General features: G+C 46.4%; 1 protein-coding gene across 1 annotated transcript in view; it reads left to right on the top strand.

Annotated features, from left to right (window-relative positions):
- Window positions 1-21538, top strand: part of CCDC13 (coiled-coil domain containing 13) — a 61216-nt gene extending 39678 nt beyond the window's left edge. The window contains exons 13-16 of the mRNA XM_010374329.2: window positions 1776-1898; window positions 16522-16676; window positions 20147-20261; window positions 20791-21538. Coding sequence (XP_010372631.1) covers window positions 1776-1898; window positions 16522-16676; window positions 20147-20261; window positions 20791-20950 — 553 coding nt within the window. The 3' untranslated portion in view covers window positions 20951-21538. The remainder of the gene's footprint in view (window positions 1-1775; window positions 1899-16521; window positions 16677-20146; window positions 20262-20790) is intronic.

The following is a 21538-nucleotide window of genomic DNA, read 5'->3' as shown; positions in this document are numbered from 1 at the left end:
CCTAGTGACCCCAGTCCCTCATCTCTGTGGCTCCAGGCAAACTGGTCCTTCTCTGGGCTGCTATCCCCCAAAAGTGGGGGACAGCATGCTGCTGACACTTGGCAGCATAGCATCTGTGGGCCAAAGCTGCCCCACCCATCAGACTGGGGTCACAAAGGCACTTGGGAAGAGTGGGCTGACATTGAACCACAAGGCATGTGCCACACTCCTGAGGGTGGGAGGCCTTGTCACAGCACAGGGAGAATGGGCAGGCTCTGTCTCTGTGAGGTTTTAGTCACAGTAATGAGAGCAGGAAGATGGACAAGATGACCCCTTAGAGTCCCTTCCAGGCCTGTGTGGCTGTGACCTCTGTGCCACACAGAGATACAGGAGCTGCTGTGTGCTTTGGCTGCCCAGACTGCTGGTTCTCAGGCTTGTTTCTTCCACAACACACAAATACTGAACCCGACCATGTGTGGGCCCTACCCTCATGGAGCTTACAGTCCCCTACCACGGGTGACAGGAACAGGAATTCACAGGCAGGAATTCACAGAATGTCCTGGCTCCAGCCAGCAGAGTGATCCCAGAGAGTATGTCTATTCGGGCTGTCATGGTTTGAACCCACTCCCTTCAGGTGACTCTGGTGGGGTGCCTGGGATGAGGGCAGAGTGAAGAATCGGCCCTTTGCTCCTGCTCCTCCTCTGCCCACATTGTAGAACTGGGGAGATGAATGGGGCTTACCAAACTGCAGTGCACACACAGAGCCCTTGCTGATCAGCCAGGTCAAGTGCGGGTTCTGATTCAGCAGGTCTGGGGTACAGCCTGGGATTCTGCATTTCTAACAAGCTGCTAGGAGATGCCAGAGCCACCGATTCAGAGACCAGTTGTAGTAGCAAGGCCTTAGAGCATATTTAGGAGTCACGGAGGGGTCTGCAGTTCTCGGAGCCCATCTCAACCACCCCTCTCAAAGTTTAGTGGGGGAACTGGGACCAAGAGAGAGGAAGAGACCTGCCCAAGACCACAGAGAAGTCAGCCCTCAGGATCACATGCCCCAGCCCAGTTCTCAGTACACTGCCCAGCTCTGCAGCCTTCCCTATGCCCTGTACTGCTAGAAAAGTAAGCTCAGGGTCTCACTGGGAAAAGTGGGGGCACAGCAGAGAGCAACTTGGAATGCACATGTGGGCTCTGGGGGGTTGAAGTTGGGGGGCAGAGTTTACCTTCTGTCCTGGCTCCAGCCAGCAGGTAAGGGGTTGGTAGGCAGGCCCAGTGGTAAGAAGGAAGCAGTGATGGGTTGGCTTAGGGCTGGAGACAATTGAACAAGTTGCAAAGCCAAATGCCCAGGCTCCAGGAAAGTGAGCTGGGCTTGGGGATCAAGCCAGAAGATGCAGGAGGGCTGGCAGAGACTGGCAGGGACACAGAGACTGGGCACACCTGACACTGGGTAGGGCAGCCAGGCCCCAAAGGCCACACAGGTACCCAAGGCACCTCAGGTCCCCAAGAGCCACCGGCCATAGCACAAGACTAATTCCAGGCCCCTAGAGGTCTTGGATGGACAGAGGTACCAGTGTAACTCTAGTTTTGGTAGGTTCAGCTTTGGAGTCTAGGGACTTCAGCAGGACCAGGAATAGTGGGCAAAGAAGCCAGAAGGGGAGGACCTAGAGGGACTGGGCTTGCTTCCTTTGCTCTGGCTGACATTTGCCCTGAATGTCCTTCTAGTCTCTCCCACCACCACAGGGATAAGTGTTATTTCTAGGCCTCAGGTGACCTCTGCCCTCTGCCCTCTACCCTGGTCTCAGGTTTTCGGACTCCCCAGAACAAAAAGGCTGGCAGGCACAAGTGACAGAGATCAAGGCCCTCTGGCAGGCTGCCGAGGTGGAGCGTGACCGGCTCACCGAGTTTGTCACTGTCCTGCAGAAACGGTAACACATGGCACCCAGGGATCTCTCCCATGGGCCTGCATGGGGTGGGGACTGGGGCCAGGCCTCATTTATGACTGGGTCCCCCTCACCTGAGAGCTCAGCTCCCAGTGTTGGTCCAGGGCATTCCCAGCCACAACTCATGTGCCCATCCAAATACCCCACAACCTTGGGGCCCTGTCATCACACTGTGTTTTGCCCTTAGGAACAGCCCCATTCTACATGCACCCAATGGGACTGTTGTATGGCATGTGGACATTGGTGGGAGTCTCGGGAGAGAGACACCCAGGAGTAAATCAGTCACCTCAATCCATCAATAATTAAAATCTGTGATGAGCCTGGCACTGTGCTTGGTGCTGCTAGAGGGTTTGGTGGGAAGAAAACATAAGCTAGACTGACATCTGGAATCGCAAAGAACAAGAGAGGTGCTGATAGCTGGGGAGGCAGGGAGGGAAGCATGAGGCCTGGGGCACCGGACCAGGAGATACGGTTTTCTCTAAAGGGTTGTTGACAGACTTCCATTCAGATAAATCAGTGCTCCTCGCTTAAATGATCCTTTTGGCAAGAATTGCAGGTGTCCAGGCCAACACATGGCTCAACCATGTGACCTCCACACTGAAAAATATTAAGCACACCAGTGAGTTTCTGCCCTAACAGGCCGTATCATGTTTCAGTCAGGGCTCTTTGATGACAGACAATGGAAAGCAATTCTGGCTGAATTCAGTGAAAGGCAGATTTTTGGAAGGTACTAGCAGACTCCAATGCAGAGAGCAGGAGAGGAGTGTGGGAAGGTGCAGGCATCTTGAGTAGCAGGAAACCCTGGGCAGTTCCCTGGGCCACTGAAACGGCCCAGCCGAATGACTTTTAGCTCTTGTGCCTGTGGGCTCTGCGAGAGAAGGTTGAACTGGCCATGCTGTGCCCGCGCCCACCCCACACGTGAGGGCGCTCCGACTGAGGTTCCTCCGGGTGCCCACAGAATGCAGGAAGGGTAGTTTGCCAAAGGGAAAACGGGGGTACTGATAGCAAAAGAAGGAGCTAGGGGTGCAGGGAAGGACAAAACAAAGGATGCCTGCTACTTAAATAGTGAGTAGTCAGCTTTGGTTTCATGTAGTACGTAGAGAAGATGTGAATTTCAGACATACTCAAGTATATGAGAAAAGCAACATTCATTCTTTTTCTATAATTGGAATATAATGGATAGTACAAGTCTTTATCAAATAGTAGAAACATACTCAGTGCAGGCTTTCTCTCTCATTTCTCTTGAGTTACATCTGAGTTTGGGGGTGTGTGAAAAAGGTGACTCAGTTAGCTATTGCCGCATAACAAACCATCCCAAACCTAGTGGCTTCAAACACAATGGTTTGTGCTTTCTCACGATTCTGTGGCTTGGCTGGGTAATTCTGCTCCACATAATGTCAACTGGGGGTCACTCACTGGTCTCATGCAGCTGGCACTTCAGCAGGGGCGCCTCAGTTCTCCTTCATGTGGCTTCTGTCTCCATGTGAGATCTCATTTCCAGGGCCTCTTCATGCAGGGCTGGGATTGGGGTGAGGCAAGCAAGGCACCTGGGTATGAATTGTCACAAGGTACTCATGCCCAGTCACATACATACAACTCTCTGTCCGAGAATATGCTGGCCCTTTTTGGGTCCTTGGGTTCCTCCTGGACTCTGTGTCATTCTGGGGTGTTGGGGACTCTGTGAGGCTGTGCCAGGCCCATCAACCAAGACGTGTTGCCTTTTTTCATTGAGGTTATTGCTAACTTCCTGGGCTGTAACAAGAAAAGGGAACCCAGGCACCTTCTGCACTCAATTCTCTCAAATCTATTTGGTTTAAAACTAAATGTTTTAAACTAAAGTCATTTAGTTATAACTAAATTGGTCAAAACTGATGATTGGGCAATTAAACCAAATTAACCATTTTAAATTAAAACTAAATGTTTTAACTAATGTTTTAAATATCCCAAAGTACAGGGCCTTCCTTTCTCAGAGATTCTCAATATCTACTCCTTTCTTTATCTACAGCGTCTGTCCCAGTCTTGCACCAGGGAGATCTTTCTCTGCCTTGCTTCCCTTCTCCTCTACTCTGCCCTACAATTTCCAGCTGCCTCAGTTCCCCTCCCCCAGCCAGTTCCCTAATCCTGTGTGCTCATCCCAGCGAGACTGCTGTGCCCTGCCTGCCTGCCCCCACCCCACACTGCAGTGGAAAGTGCCTCAGGCAGAAAGCCAGGGCTGTGGGAGATCTCAAGTCCTTCCTTTCCTCAAGTCTTGTATCCAGTGTGTGTCTCCCTGTTGTCCACTGTCTGAAAACAAGTTCTTTCTTACATTTTATCCATTTTTCTAGTTACTTACAATAGGAGTTGCTAGTCTGGTTAGTTCACCATGACAAAAGTCACTAAATATGTCTCTTATTTAAAAAGCACGTAGTTGGCTTGGTTCTTAAATTTTATCTGGGAGTTTCTGTGTTTGAAGAGTATTGTTTAACCCATTTTGATTTTGGTAATATTTAATCACCTTAATTAATATTTTCTATTTGCCATGATTTTTCTCTGTTCCTTTTTTCTCCTTTCTTCCCTTATTGGACTGATCAAGTTTTATTTCTCTGACTTCTTTACAAGTTTGAAAGTTAGACATTCTATCTCTGTTCTTTTAGTGGCCACCCTTAACTTTTAACATAAAACCCAGCAATCTAAAGTTAGTTGGTTTTGCTACTATCACTTTAAGCCAAAGCATCCATTTAGAATGTTTTAACTTTGACTTCTCTGTTTGTGCCTTTCATGTTACTATTTCCTAATATTTCTCTTCCACGTTCTTTTTTTAAACCCTGAAATTAAACCCTCCAAAGTAAGTCTTGAATATTGAATAGTCAATATTCGTTTCCTTTTGCCAACATGTTTGAAAATGTCTTAACTCACTGTTACTTCTTGTATCTCAATCTTCCTTCTAGGTTCGCTTTCCTTCTTACTGAGATGCCCTTTAGTTCAGTGAGGCCATGTAAATAGTAAACTCTCTGAGTGTTTGTTTCTTTTTATTTAATTTAATTTATTTATTTATTATTTATTTATTTATTTATTTTTCTTTTCTTTTTCTGAGACCGAGTCTTTCTTTCTCACCCAGGCTGGAGTGCAGTGGCATGATCTCAGCTTACTGCAACCTCCGTCTCCCAGGTTCAAGTGATTCTAGTGCCTCAGCCTCCTGAGTAGCTGGGATTATAGGTGTAAGCCACCACGCCCAGCTAATTTTTGTATTTTTAGTAGAGATGGGGTTTCACCATGTTGGCCAGGCTGGTTTTGAACTCCTAACCTCAGGTGATCTGCCTGCCTCAGCCTCTCAAAGTGCTGGGATTACAGGCGTGAGCCACCATGCCTGGCCTGTTTATTGTTAAATGTCTTTATTTTGCCTGTCTTGAATGACAATTTAAGATAAATTTGGGCATAGAATTCTAAACAGATGGATATTTTTACTCAGCACTTTGAGGCTATCCCATTGTTTTTTATCATCTACTATTGCAAAAAATAAATCTGCTATCAGTTTGATTGTCATTCCTTAATAGATTTGTCCTTTCTCTCCAATGCTTCTTCAGATGTTCTTTGTCTTTAATGCTCTGAAATTTCACTGTGATGTGTCTAGTTGTGTGTGTGTATATACATATATTTGTAATATGCCCATATATTTACATATATGTATATATGTGTGACTTTACATATATGTAAATATGTATATTTTACATATACACGTAAATATGTATATTTTACATATACATATAAATATATTTTGGTATATGTGTATATGTAAAGTATACATATGTAAATATATAATATGTAATTTTTTCTACTCAGAAGTTAGTGTTCTTTTTCAATCCAAGGACTTTATAAGGACTGCTATCCATATATTGCCTCTTCCCCATTCTCCCTATTCTTTTAATCTAAAATTCCTAGTTAATATATGTTAGACTTTCTTATTCTTTCCTCCACAGCTCTTTATCCTTACTATTTTGGGCTGAATTCTGGGTGATTTCTTCAAATCAGTCTTCTAGATCACCAAATATCTTCAGTTGTGCTTCATCTACCATGAAACCTATTTTGATAATTGTACTTTTTGATAAAAGCTCCTGTTCTCGGCCGGGCACAGTGGCTCATGCCTGTAATCCCAGCACTTTGGGAGGCCAAGTTGGGTGGATCACCTGAGGTCAGGAGTTCAAGACCACCCTGGCCAACGTGGTGAAACCCCATCTCTACTAAAAATCCAAAAATTAGCAAATGTGGTGGCAGGCACCTGCAATCCCAGCTACTCGGGAGGCTGAAGCAGAATTGCTTGAACCTGGGAGGAGGAGGTTGCAGTGAGCCGAGATCACACTATTGGATTCCAGCCTGGGTAAACAGAGCAAAACACCTCCTGTTCTCTTTCTTATAGCATTTGTTCTTTCATTATGATTTTTGCTTTTCTCCTTTTAATAATTTTGAACTTATTCCCTTTAGAGTTTTCTACTATCTTCATTACTTAGGATCCTAAGTAGTGTCTGTCGGCTCTCCCCTTGTAGGAAATTATTTCCTTGTGTGGTTTCCGATTTTTGTGATTTTTATGAGCTTATCTTTGCTGGGGCTTTTTTTCTTGTAGGAGTTCTTAGGTTTTGATAATGTTTCTGTGGAGGTGTTCCGCATTTGTTTCTGTGAAGCTTTTAGGGTTTCAGTGGTCTCTGATTGGTACTTTATGCTAATTTATTGGCGTAGATTCCCTGAACACATGAGCGCTGCCCTTGTGTTTCACTTTCATATAATTGGTGCTTCCTCCCTCCTCCCCATTCCCCAAGGCCCTGATAGACTACAGGCTTCCTTACTACTTTCCTGAACTTGTAGATGGATATTATCTTAGTCCTTTTTTTTGAGACAGGGTCTCACTCTGTCACCCAGGCTGGAGTGCAGTGGTGTGATCACAGCTCACTGCAGCCTCGACTTCCTGTTCCCCAGTGATCCTCCCACCTCAGCCTCTGGAGTAGCTGGGATCACAGGCATAGGCCAACATGCCCAGCTAATTTTTGTATTTGTATAGACTCACATTAAATGCATCTTTACATTTTTATGGGAGTATATCCATATCACAAATTCCTAAAAATGAAATGGCTGAATCAAAGAATATGCACATTTAAAATGTTCACAAATCATGACAAATTGACTTTTAAAATAATAAATTTACATTCTTACCAGTAATGTGAACTATTTTTCCCCATACCCTCACAGTTACTAAGTTTTATTAATCTTTAACATTTTTTGCCAAGCTAACAAAAGAGTGCTAAGATCTCTTTGTTTTGATCTGCTTTGCTATGACCAAAAGTGAGGATAAGTATACTCTCTTTTCCACATAACTTTTACGTTTTTTTCTTTTAACTACCTATTCATGCTGTTGCACGTGTTTTAGAGTTGTTTATATTTTTATTTGACTTATGAAAGAACACTTTAGTATTATATAAATTGTATTATGTATATAATGTGTAATATTATGTATGTTTGTCTTCATGAAGATTTTGTGTCATTGTGCTAAATTCATTCTTAGGATTCTTAGGTAGGGGGAAACCTCCTTATCTGAGTATTTTTTACCAGCATCCCCACAGTTACAGACCCCATGAAAGCAAAATTTTTAACATCAAAACATTCATCATTTGACTATTTAATATTCTTCACTTCACATTGGCATTGGGTCACTTTGGTCAGACTCTTGAAATACAATGAAAATCAATTATGAAGCAAAAAGGTAAATCTTTCAAAATATTTGGAATTTCATGAGATTGATGCACATGAGTTTGGAGAACTATTAGAAACGCAGTCAGAGACATTGACAAATTAGGATCTAGCTGAGTTAGGCCCGTTAACAATTGAAGAAAATCAGTGAGACCAGAGATTGGTCAAAAGAGAATAATCAGAATACCAAAGCGTCCTAGAGGTCTTGAAGCTGACAGACATCTGTAGATTCCAGGCAGGAGGAGCAGCCTCAGATCTGGAGAGGGGTGGAAGATGAAGAAAGAGCTGGTTTTGGTGCATATTTGCAGGAAAAGCTGTAGAGCCTGCTGATAGATTGGAAGCTGAAGATGAGGAAGAAAGAGAAGGCAAGAGTGACCCCCAGGTATCTGGGCTGAGCAACTGCATGAGCGAGGATCACATTTATTGAGATATGGAAGGCACATTATGGGGGAGAAGGACAGAAATCAATAGACTGCTTATTCCTAAAATTTTGTGGGAATTCACAATGCGGTTTGCTATTTTATATGATGTTTTGCTGTTGGTTTATTATTTCCCCTATTATAAATGGAGTTAAACAAAATGTATACATTACTGAAATTCATAACAGAAAAGTGAAACCCCTACCCCACAGTTGCATCAATAGCTGCTGCATATTCCTTTTTGTTTTCAGTCCAGTGGCTGAATTATATTATCCTTATATTTATTTGTTTTTAAATTTTTAATTTGTTATAAATGTTTAAATTAGATTATATATTATGCATAATCTTCTGCTACTTATTTTACTTAGTATATTGCATTCTCATGTCAGTACATATTCCTTTTATGGTTACAGAATATTTTATTGTGTAAATCCACTATTACTTATTTACCATTCTTCTATTGATGGGTTATTAGTTTCTGATTTTAAAATACTTTATTGTGTTGTTTCCTTCTATTCTCATTTTACTTTGAGTTTTTAAAATCAGGAATAGCTACTGATTTTACCAATGCTTCTTCAGTATCTATCGGAAGGATTACATGATTTTCTCCTTTAACCTAATTCCGATGTTGAATCTTACAGCTCTAGTGTTCTTGGAACTATGTTGTGTTACTCTCTTACAATACCATTGAATTTAATTTTCTTTCTTTTTTCCTCTATTTTTACTGTGGTAGGCAGAATTCTAACATTCCCACCCCTGATATACATGCTTTATAAACTTCTCATCCCTTGAGCGTGGGCAGAACCTGTGAATATGGTAGAATATTATTGCCACAGTTATGTTAACTTACATGGCAAAGGGGATTTTGCAGAGCTATGTAAGGTTACTCATCAGATGACTTTGAGTTAATCAAACAGGAGACTCTCTGAGTGGGCCTGACCTAATCATATGAGTCCTTTTAGTCTGAGTCTAGCAGTCAGAGACAGAGGAAGCCAGAGTGGAAGCATCATTTTCTTACTGGCCTTGAAGACATTCTCCTGCAAACTGTTACAGGAAAGGGGGTTTTGATCCAGACCCCAAGAGAGGCTTCTTGGATCTCATGCAAGAGAGAATCCAGGGTGAGTCCACAGCGCAAAGCAAAAGCAAGTTTATTAAGAAAGTAAAGGAATAGGCCGGGTGCGGTGGCTCATGCCTGTAATCCCAGCACTTTGGGAGGCCAAGACGGGCGAATCACGAGGTCAGGAGATCGAGACCATCCTGGCTAACAGGGTGAAAACCCGTGTCTACTAAAAATACAAAAAAATTAGCCAGGCGTAGTGGCGGGTGCCTGTAGTCCCAGCTACTTGGGAGGCTGAGGCAGGAGAATGGCGTAAACCCCGGGAGGTGGAACTTGCAGTGAGCTGAGATCCCGCCACTGCACTCCAGCCTGGGTGACAGAGCGAGACTCCATCTAAAAAAAAAAAGAAAGTAAGTAAAGGAATAAAAGAATGACTACTCCACAGGCACAGCAGTCCCCAGGGCTGCTGGTTGCCCATTTTTATGGTTATTTCTTGATGATATGCTAAACAAGAGGTGGATTATTCATGCCTCCCCTTTCTAGACCATATAGGGTAATTTCCTGACATTGCCATGGCATCTGTAAACTGTCATGGTGCTGGGGGGAGTGTAGCAGTGAGGACAACCAGAGGTCAGTCTCATTGCCATCTTGGTTTTGGTGGGTTTTGGCCGGCTTCTTTACTGCAAACTGTTTTATCAGCAGAGTCTTTATGACCTGTATCTTGTGCCAACCTCCTATCTCATCCTGTGCTTAGAATGTCTTACCTTCTGGGAATGCAGCCCAGTAAGTTTCAGCCTTATTTTATCCAGCTCCTCTTTAAGATGGAGTTGCTCTGGTTCAAATGCCTCTGACATTTTCCCCCCATCCCTTTTATAGGAGAATCATTAATCCTTAGGGTTGCAGAAGGATGAAGATCCATCTTTTGTAACTTCTCCAGGCTGAATAGGGGCGATGATATTCCTCCCTCTTGTGTTCAGGGTAGTGGGGAACTCAGTCAGAAAGCATCAGTATGGTGAGGGCCATTCATAACTCTTGAGTCCAACAAAATGTGGTATCTGGAAGATTAATAAGTGCTCCGAGAGGCCAGAGAAAGACCCACCCATTGCAGCGACACTGAAAAGTTCAGGCAGCTGCTTGTCAGTAGGGAAGGGATCTTTTCCAGCAGTCCCATCAGCTCTCAGCTTTCCCTTTTAGGGAAGAAAAAGCTCCCCATGTCCCACAGTCCTGTACGTGCCTAATCTTGTCACCCACAGCCATCCGCAAAGAGTGCAAGACAGATTAATCCAAAGAGAATAGCAGTTAACATCCCATAGTGCCAAACTCATTTTTAGCTGAAAGGGACTTTACCCAGAGGAATTTTACTGAGAGGGGCCGCTAACCCCCTACAGCTTAGAAGGGACTCTAACCCTCCTAAGTTGGGCCTCTAACCCAAAGTCAGTCAAGCCTCTTTGTTTTTTATTAAGAGGGGCCTCTAACCCACTTTGTCTTATGAGAGACTCTAACTCCCCTAAGTTGGGCCTCTAACCCAATCCCATCCTTTACCCAGGTTAATGCACCCCACTTACCCAAAGTCGTCCAATCAGTGCTGAAGTCTATTTCCTTTGGGTTGGGGGTTCTCCTCAGTGTCATCCCTTCTGTGGTTCACCAGAAAGATGTTACTGGATCCCACCACTTACCTAAAGTTAGCCTTTGGGTAGGGGTTTCCTCACTATAGTCGCTTCCGTAGTCACCAGAAAGATGTTACAGGACCCCAACACTTACCCAAAGTTAACCTTTGAGGTGGCGGTTTCCTCACTTTAGTCCCTTCAGTGGCCACCAGAAAGATGTTACAGGAAAGGGGTCCTGATCCAGAGCAAAGAGAGGGTTCTTGGATCTTGTGCAAGAAAGAATTCAGGGCGAGTCCACAGCGCAAAGCAAAGGCAAGTTTACTAAGAAAGTAAAGGAATAAAAGAATGGCTACTCCACAGGCACAGCAGTCCCCAGGGCTGCTGGTTACCCGTTTTTATGGTTATTGCTTGATGATTTGCTAAGCAAGGGGTGGATTATTTATGCCTCCCCTTTCTAGGCCATATAGGGTAACTTCCTGACATTGCCATGGCACCTATAAACTGTCATGGCACTGGTGGGAGTGTAGCAGTGAGGACAGCCAGAGGTCACTTTCATCACCATCTTGGTTTTGGTGGATTTGGACCAACTTTTTTACTGTAACCTGTTTTATCAGCAGGGTCTTTATGACCTGTATCTTGTGCTGACCTCCTATCTCAATCCTGTGACTTAGAATGCCTTAACCATCTGGGAATGCAGCCCAGTAGGTTTCAGCCTTATTTCACCCAGCTCCTCTTTAAGATGGAGTTGCTCTGGTTCTAACGCCTCTGACAAAACCACTATGCTTTGGAGAGAACAACATGGCGGTGGATGGTTGTGGTATTATGTCATAGCAACACAAAATGGACGAAGACACACCCTTAGACCCAGCTGGGTAACATACCTGAACTCTAGAATAAGGAGAAAAATCTAGGAGCTGATTTTCTTGCTGGCTAATGCCACCCAAGTCATTAGCCAGCAAGAAAATGGAGACCGCAGTCCTGCAACTATAGGGGACTAACTTCTGCTAACAACCTGAGTGAGCTTGGAAAAGGATCCCATGCCTCAGATCAGATAGCAACTCCTTCTGACACCTTGACTTCAGCAACGTAAGACACTGACAAATCAGCTAAGCCAACCTTGGACTTTTAACCTACAGAAACTGTGAAATAATAAATCTGCGCGGTGTATGTATGTTTTAATTGTGGTAAACTATATACACCAAACATTTGTCATTTTAACCATTAAAAGTGTACAATTCGGTGGCATTAATTACATTAACAATACTGTGCAACCATTATCACTATTTCCAAACTTTTCATAACCACAAACAGAAACTCTATTACTATTAAGCAATAGCTCCTCATACCGCACCCCCCAAGCCCAGCATCTAGTAACCTCTTTACTTTTTTTTTTGAGATGGAGTCTCGCTCTGTCACCCAGTCTAGAGTGCAACGGCGTGATCTCGGCTCACTGCAAGCTCTGCCTCCCGGATTCAAGCAATTCTCCTGTCTCAGCCTCACAAGTAGCTAGGACTACAGGCGCCCACCACCACGCCCAGCTAATTTTTGTATTTTTAGAAGAGATGGGGTTTTGCCATGTTGGCCAGGCTGGTCTTGAACTCCTGACCTCAGCTGATCCACCCGCCTCAGCCTCCCAAGGTGCCAGGATTACATGTATGAGCCACCACGCCCAGTCAGTAACCTCTTTTCTATGAATTTGCCTAGTCTAGATATTTTGTATAAGTGGAGTCATACAATATTTACCCTTTTGTGTCTGGCTTATTTCACTTGGCACAGTGTTTCCAAGGTTCATTCATATGGTAGCATATGTCAGAACTTCATTCCTTTTTATGGCTGAATAATATTTTATTGTGTGTATATACCACATTTTGTCTATCCATTCTTCTGTTGATGGACACTTGGATTGTTTCCACCTTTTTGGCTATTGTGAATAATGCTACAAGAACATTGCTGTACAAGTACCTGTTTGAGTCCTCGTTTTCAATTCTAGAAGTGGAATTGTTTAATCATATGGTAATTTTATGGTTAGCTTTTTTTTTTTTTTTGAGATGGAGTCTCGCTCAGTCACCCAGCCTGGAGTGCAGTGGCACAATCTCGGCTCACTGCAAGCTCTGCCTCCCGGGTTCACGCCATTCTCCTGCCTCAGCCTCCCAAGTAGCTGGGACTACAGGCGCCCGCTGCCATGCCCAGATAATTTTTTGCATTTTTAGTAGAGACGGGGTTTCACCGTGTTAGCCAGGATGGTCTCAATCTCCTGACCTCGTGATCCGCCTGCCTTGGCCTCCCAAAGTGCTGGGATTACAGGCGTGAGCCACTGTGCCCGGTGTATGGTTAGCTTTTTAAGGAGCCACCAAACTTTTCCACAATGGCTGCACCACTTTATAGTCCCACCAGCAGTGTACAAGGGTTCTAATTTCTCTACATCCTCACCAACACTTATTATTTTCCTTTCTTTCAATTATAGCCATCCTAGTAGGTTTGAAATGATACCTCTTTGTGATTTGGATTTGCTTTTACCTAATGGCTAGTGATGTTGAGCATCTGTTTATGTGCTTATTGGCTATTTGTATATTTTATTTGGAGAAACGCAAATCTTTTGCCTACTTTTTAATTGGGTTGTTTGTCCTGTTGTTGAGTTGTAGGAGCTCTGTTTTTTGGAAAATTTGTGTTGTTTTACGTCACCATTTGTGGTAACTTGTTATGCATCAGTACTAATACATTTACCCTAGTATTAACTGTGAAATCAAGTTTTTTATAAACTTATAGGAAGCCATCTATTTTTTCTATATTGTGGAATTGTCAGAATAGCAAGAATGATTGGTTCCTTGGAGGTTAGACAAAACTTTCTTGAGAACCTGACTTGACCTGATTTTTTGTTTTTTTTTGTTTTTTTTTTGTTTTTGGTAGATCTTTGACAACCTTTTTTCAAATTTATATTTTCTGTCTTCTTGAAGTAATATTAGTACATCTCTTGGTTACTTACAGAATTAAACGTAATAAGGCTGATGCAGTGCCTTAACACAGTAGTCAGTACGTGGAAAGCACTCAGAAAAAGTATTAGCTGTGCTGTTGTTATAAGATTTTTCTCCTTATCCTGGAGTTCAGGTATGTTACCCAGCTGTGTCTAAGGGTGTGTCTTAGTCCATTTTGTTTTGCTATAACAGAATACCACAGGCTGAGTAATTTATAAAAAAAAAAAATTTATTTCTCACAGCTCTGGAGGCTGGAAAGTCCAATATCAAGGTGCCAGCATCTGACAAGGGCCTTCTTGCAGCATCCCGTGGTGGAAGGCAGAAGGGAAATGACATGGGGAGATTTGAAGTGGGGACAAAGTTATCCTTTATCAGAAACTCACTCTCATGATAACTAACACACTCCACTACTGACCAGTGGAACTTTCTATGATGATGGAGTTGTTCAGTATCTGCACTGACCAATACAGCTGCCATTAGCCACTTGTGGCTTTTAAGAACTTGAAATATCACTAGTGTGACTGAGGAACTGAATCTTTATACAATTTTCATGAACTTTATGTTTTTTTCTTTGTGTCGAGACAGAGCCTCACTCTGTTGCCCAGGCCAGAGTACAGTGGTATGATCTTGGCTCACTGCAACCTCTGCCTCCCAGGCTCAAGTGATCCTCCTACCTCAGTCTTCCAAGTAACTGAGACTGCAAGCACGTGCCACCATGCCAGGCTTATTTTTGTATTTTTTTTGTAGAGATGGGGTTTTGCCATGTTGTCTAGACTGGTCTTGAACTCCTGGGCTCAAGTGATCCACCCACCTCTGCCTCCCAAAGCACAGGAGTGAGCCATCATGCATGGCATGAACTTTAATTTTTTTTTTTTAGATGGAGTTTCGCTCTTGTTGCCCAGCTGGAGTACAATGGCACAATCTCAGCTCACTGCAACTGGCACCTCCCTGGTTCAAGCAGTTCTCCTGCCTCAGCCTCCCAAAGTAGCTGGGATTACAGGAGCATGCCACCACACCCAGCTAATTTTTTTTTTTTTGTATTTTTAGTAGAGATGGGGTTTCACCATGTTGGCCAGGCTGGTCTTGAACTTCTGACCTCAAGTGATCCACCCACCTCGGCCTCCCAGAGTGCTGGGATTACTGATGTGGGCCCCCGCGCCCAGTCCCTGAACTTTAATTGTAATAGCTACACATGGACATGAACCTGGCAGTCGCTGTGTTGGGCAGCACAGTTCTATCACATTCTATCACGTTCTATAGTATGAATATGTTACCACTTATTTGTTTGTCCCCTGATGATGGGCCTTTAGGTTGTTTTGGGTTTTTGCTTTTGCAAATAAAATCTCGAGGGATATGCTTAAATATGTGTTAGTAGCTGTGTACTGTGTTACTATACAGCTTTTTATTAGTAGTTGTATACTGTTCAGAATTGTTGCCATTCTGTTCCTTTTGACCCTTCACCAAGGTGGAAAGATCACTTCCTCCAGTTTCAAGGCTGCCCCTCTAATTTGCAGGTGTGCATGTAACTCTTGGCTTGGGTTAGATCTCAGGGAGTTCCGGCTTCCTCACTGAACCTTTAGTATCATAGAAGTCTGAAATGGCACACCTGGCCACAGGAAGGACCTAAGCCCAAGCTCCAGTGGGATTAGACAAGTGCTTCATGTGAAATAACCTTTATAACAGGCATGTAGAAAACAAAACGATAAGCTTAAGGTAATCACTACCTCCAAGAAAAGCAAACAATTAAATGAGAAAGGACATGTGACACTGTGCGTCATGGCTCTAATTGTCCTAATGTAGACAGGCTTTTGGTGTCTATGCCCTTTGCTCCCTGCTGTTATGCCTGTGAGTGCTTTATGTTACATGAAAAAGAGATTTTGCAGATATGATTATTGTTATGGACCCTAAAATGGGAAGATTATCCTGGATTATCTGGTGGGCTCAATCTAATTTTTTGAGCCCTTAAAAGCAGAGCAATATCTCCATCTGGGATTATTCAGAGAGATGCTGTGGAGGAAGTCAGAGAGGGTAGAGAGATTCAAAGCGTGATAAGGATATCTAGCTGGCTTTAAAGATGGAGGGGGCAAGGTAGCTCCTAGAAGCTGAAATTGACCAACAGCCTGCAGGGAACAGGGACCTCAGTCCTTCAACTACCTGGAACTAGATTCTCTCAATACTCTGAATGGGCCTGAAAGTGGATTTTCCCCTGGAACCTCCAGATAAGAGCCCAGGTCAGCCGACCCCTTGATTTTGGCTTGTGAAACCAGAAGCAGAGAAACCCATTGAGCTTACCAGACTTCTGACTTACATAACTGTGAGATAATAGATTTGTGTTGTTTTAAGCTGCTAAATTTATGGTAATTTGTTATAGCTGTGATAGAAAACTGATACACCACCGAATAGCAATTCATCCAAAAATGTGTAGAGGTGATTCTATTTGGTAGGGAGAGAGCACTAAAATAAAACTAAATTCTCATTTTCCATGACAGGAAGTCAAAAGATTATATTTAAACCTTTAAAAAATAGCAACATAAGCGTCTGTAGAAATACGGCAGTAAATATTAAAAGAAACAGCTAGAAGTGTTATAAGTGATTGCTTTTAGAGAGCAGGAATTGGGAATGATGGGGCTGGGAGTGGGCTGATAATTTTTAAATTTTAACCTTGGAGAGAACCATATGGTGTTTAAATGCATGCTCCCGTGTTACTGCAATGAAAATGAAGAGGTCCCATCACCACCAATGTAAGATGTGCCCATCTCTCTAAGGGCCTGAGCAAGTGGGGTGGGGGCTGCCTCTGCCTACCAGGTCATGTGGCATCCCCTCCTCTCTAATCACCAGGGTGGAGGAGAGCAACAGCAAGCTCCTGGAGTCAGAGAGGAAGCTGCAGGAGGAGCGACACCGCACCGTGGTGCTGGAGCAACATCTGGAGAAGATACGCCTGGAGCCAGGGAAGGCATCGGCCTCCCAGAGAGCAGCCTCCAGGACGAAAACTGGTAGGGGCCAGGGCAGGAGTCTCAGTGCAGCGGGTGCGGCAGTGTTGCTGCTAACAGAGGAGCCAGGCAGCTGCACTGTTCAGCCCGTCAGCGAGTGTGTGAGCGTGTGGGAGGCAGAGCCTCCATCAGGGTGGAGCTCTGCCTGCCCCCGCTGCAGGGTGTCCTTTTCCCTGGGCCTCCCGTTCAGAAGCAAGAGCCCCAGAGCTCCACTGGCTCGTGTGGCCCTGGCCTTCCCACCTCTAAGCCCTCAGCATGAGGTGGCAGTGCTGAATGCCTCCAGCCACCACCTCCTCTGGACCCCCACCCCAGCCCTCAGCCCTCTATCCTGAGCTGACTTCATTAAAAGTGATTATGAGGCACAGCTGGTCTACTGGGGCAGCCCAAGCCGCAGTGGCTGAAGCAGGGGGGGAGTCCCTTTCTGCCTCCTGCAGCGGTCAAGTTGATATAAGCGGGAAGCAGCCTCACCAGAGGTTTGGGGACCCAAGCTCCCTCTGTTTTGTGGCTCCACTGTTCTCAACATGCAGCTTCCATCTCCTGGTCTACAATGACTGCCTGAGCTTTCCCATCAGCAGCAGGAAGGGGAGAAGGGAAGGAGACAAACTTCTCCTTACCTTTTACGGTTGCATGTGTCACTTCTGTTCTCATCCCACCGGCCAGATCCCAGACAGTTGGGCATAGCCAGGTGCAGAGGGAAGCTGGGAAATGCTGTCCTTAACTGAAAGGTCTATCACTCTAACACAGTGGTTCTCAAGGTGCAGTGTTCAGACCAGCAGCAGCAGCATCTCGTGGGGCTGGGGCATGCTAGAGGATGCCAGAGCCAGAAGCCACTTCTGGGATGGCTGACTCCCAGGGAGGAAGGGTCTCCAGTGTGGAGGGGCTGGGCCTGCCTCCCTTGGACCTCCCATCCCACCCATCCCAGCACCCTCTAGGCTCTGGAGTGGAGGTGCTGCTGCCCCCACTGCACCCTCTCTCAACATCCCAGTAGCCTGCCAACCCCTCCCCAGTCAAGGATGGTCAGACCCTTGGTCTCAGTGCTCAGCCCAGATGAGGTCAGAATGTTTCCAAAGTGTATGCCAGAAGTAGGGCACAAAGAGTGGGTTGAGGCCACCTGCTTTCTCTTCTCCCACCAGTGGGGCCAGGAGCTTCTGAGAATCCAGGCTGAGAAGGAAGAGTCCCTGGGACTTAGCCTTGTTGACCCTCCTAGACTCTCAGGAATATGTTCCCTAGGAGTGTGGCTTCTCCAGGCTGGGGCTTACCTCCTGCAGGGCAGCAGGACTTCCAACCAGGGAGAGCTAAGCCACAGCAGGCAAGTCACTTTGTTCCCTGCTGGACAGTGAGGGCAGCTGCCTGAGGGAAAGTGTCCAGGTGGCCTCTGCTGCCTACTGGCCTGTAACATGAGCAAAATCCTGCCCCTCTGGTGAACAGAGCCTCCCTGCCTCCCCCTGGCCCATCTGTAAAACGAGGAGGCTGGATTTACAATTCAGTCCCCCATGGCAGTCTCACTCCACTTGAGGGGAGCTAGACATCTGAGCAGAGATGGAGGAACGGGGAGGGGATGTGGCTTGCAGATCCCCGAGGGAAGAACAAGTGTTGGTGCATGGAAACTTAGCTGGAGGCTTGGAGGAAGAGCCCGGAGACAGGGAGGCTGGAGTGGTCCGATCACACAGGGCCCTGAGGGCCAAATAGAATTCACTGAGGCTGCCAAGGCTCTAGCGGCAGAAACGATTATCCCTTTTTCTCAGCTAAGGAAACCAGCTCAGAGAGGGTGATTGTTTGCCCGAGGCCTCTCACCAGAGGGTGAAAGCCAGGTCTGCTGATGCCAACTGATTTACTGTGGGTCACGCCACCTCTGAGGGCCTTTTCAGCACCAAGGTTTTCTGATGCTGTGATTTTGATTTTGCCCAAGTTCGCCACCAGTTGAGCTTTGTCTCTTTTTTTTTTTTTTTTTTTTTTTTTTTTTGAGATAGAGTCTTGCTCTGTCCCTCAGGCTGGAATGCAGTGGTGCGATCTCAGATCACTGCAACCTCCACCTCCCTGGTTCAAGCAATTCCCCTGCCTCAGCCTCCCAAGTAGCTAGGATTACAGGGGTTCGCCACCACACCCTGCTCATTTAGGTATTTTTAGAAGTGATGGTGTTTCACCATGTTGGCCAGGCTGGTCTTGAACTCCTGACCTCAAATAATCTGCCCCCCTCGACCTCCCAAAGTGCTGGGATTACAGACGTGAGCCACCGCACCCGGCCGAGGCTCTGTTTTTGATTCCCTGTGTCACAGGGCTTAGAAAATCCCATAAGGCTGAACAAGCAGTTTCCTATCCAGGGCAGCCCTAGTTGGGGATGTGGAGATGCTCAATGGTCGGAATAAGCCAAGGACAGCTTAGCAGTCTCCCCTGGAGCCAGGAAACGCCCTAAAGAATAATCAGTCTAGCCCCTGTAGAAGGCAGAGCCGCTCTGCCGCCTCCCCAGCAATGAGACAGGTTTATACAAGACTAGTCTTGAGGTGCACGCCACCATGCCCGGCTAACTTTTTTGTGTTTGTAGTAGAGACAGGGTTTCACCATGTTGGCCAGACTGGTCTCAAACTCCTGATCTCAGGCAATCTGCCCCCACTTGGCCTCCCAGAGTGCTGGGACCACCCGCCTCCCCCAGCCGCTTCGTCTCCTTTTTGTGATCATTCTGTACCCTCAACTCCAGTGCCCTGGATCCCCTGCTTCCTAGTATGAAGCTGATGGCCTGGATGGGGACCACTGGTATGAAGGCATCAGGTACAGTGACAACCTAGACTCAGGCTCAGCCTGCAGGCCAGACCTCAGGCTCAGCTGGCTTCTCTTTTTGAAAACAAATTACCAGGCTGGGCATGGTGGTTTACGCCTGTAATCCTGGCACTTTGGGAGGCCAAGGTGGGCAGATCACTTGAGGCCAAGAGTTTGAGACCAGGCTGGCCAACATAACAAAACCCTGCTTTGCAAAAAAATACAATAATTAGCTGGGCATGGTGGCAGGCACCTGTTGTCCCAGCTACTTGGGAGGCTGAGACACGAGAATCACTTGAACCTGGGAGGCGCAGATTGCTGTGAACCGAGATTTCACTACTGCACTCCAGCCTGGGCAACAGAGCAAGACTGTCTCAGAAAAAAGAAAAAGAAAAAAAGAAACGAAAAGAAAAAAGAAAACAAATTACCAGAAACTTGTAAAGTATAGAGATGCAGACAGGGTGATGAGGAACCACCTTGATACAGAGCGGGCAGAGTCAGGGCTGTAGCAGAGGCCAAAGCTAGGGGCAGAGGCATGCAGAGGAGGCATCAGGGAGGGCTTCGGAGGGAGGCAGAGCTCAGAGTTGTCCTGCACCCCAAAGGTGGTGTAGCGTTTCACCATGTGGAAGAGCAGGCAGTGGGCAATGCGGGGAGGAGAAGCAGGGTGCTAGCACAGGGCTATGGCCTCCTCACAGAAAGTGATTGCTACTGCCCCACAGGTCTGCCCACCTCTAACACCAGGCAAAACCCAACCGGGAGTGAAAAGAAGGACCTATCCTTTGCCCAGCTCTCCGATGTCCCCGTGGAATCCCAAATGGAAGAGCTGACAACCAGGTGCTCCCCTGCCCCACCTTCCTGAAAGGGTAGGGTTGTCTGGGTGGAGGTGCCTCCATGGACAGAGGGACTGTGTCCCTCCCCTTGCACTTTTGACTCATTTGCCCAGAAGGCTGGTCCTGCTTCGTCATGGGTTCTAGGCCTGCAGTTCAGGGACTGGCCTTCAGAGGACAGAGGGCCCGGCCCAAACTCCAATGACCCATAATCCAATATAAATTTTATCAAGCATGGATCACTGAACCCAGTTTCTCACTAAGTTAAACCTGTTAAGATCCCATGGGAAGGGAAAGACGGGAACCTCGGCAAAGTAGAACTCAATTTGTAAGGGGCCTTGAGGTAGCTTACACTGCAGGGAGCCAGGCCCATAGAGAGGAATCCACAGTACCCTCAAGAGTCAGTGAGAGGAGGGGATGGGTCAGAGGGAAGCCCGAACCTGAAGAGCAGCCATGTTGGCAGCCACCCAGGTCTGTCACCCACGCACACCTGCATGCAGCTCCAGCCACACTGAGTGCTGTCTCCTGTGGTCCAGGCTGGCCGTCCAGGTGGAGGAGAATGAAATGCTAAAGGCTGCCCTGAGCAGTGCCCTGCGGGGAAAGGAGGAAGACTTCCGGATGTACCATGAGATCCTGGGCCAGGTGAAAAGTGTCTTCCTGCAGGCCCTGCGGCAGCAGAAGACAGATAAGCAATAGGATGACAGCCCAGTGTCGGCCTGGCTGGGTGGGCAGCCTCAGGTCTTGAGAGGACAAGACTCTGTCTGAGAACTCCATCTGCTCCGGGAAGCCAGCCCAGGGCAGCCAGCTCAACCACTTCTACCAGAAGAGGCTCCTTAAGGATGACCAAAACCAATGTCTCAGGCCAGGAAGGCAGAAGAGAAGCCCTGGTGGGACACTGCAGGAGACCCTGAGCTGGCTGGGTTACAGCAGCAGGGAGTCCCAGTGGCCCACTGGCAGAGGCGAGAGCTCTGGGGCGGCAAGCCGGCTGTGAATGGGCGGTCCCTCAGGCAGGTGCTCATTGCCCTCGTCCTAGGTACTAGCCCTGGATGTCCCCATGGCTTCACACACAGGAGAGCGAGCCCTTCGTTACCCTAACTGGGCACATCCTCCATGCCACTCAGCTCCACCCTATCCCCTCACCCTCATCCCAGCTCCATCTGTAACCATCCACACCCAACACAGACTTGGGGCACTATGCTCTCAGCCAGTTTGTCAGCCCGTTCCTCAGGACACTTCCTCAGGTGCGGACCCTTGGACTTGTAATAATAATAAGTGTTTTCATAA

Source organism: Rhinopithecus roxellana, chromosome 1, assembly GCF_007565055.1.
Source record: "Rhinopithecus roxellana isolate Shanxi Qingling chromosome 1, ASM756505v1, whole genome shotgun sequence".
NCBI lineage: Eukaryota > Metazoa > Chordata > Mammalia > Primates > Cercopithecidae > Rhinopithecus > Rhinopithecus roxellana.
Note: the sequence above shows the minus strand (reverse complement) of the source record. Positions and strands in the feature narration are given on the sequence as shown.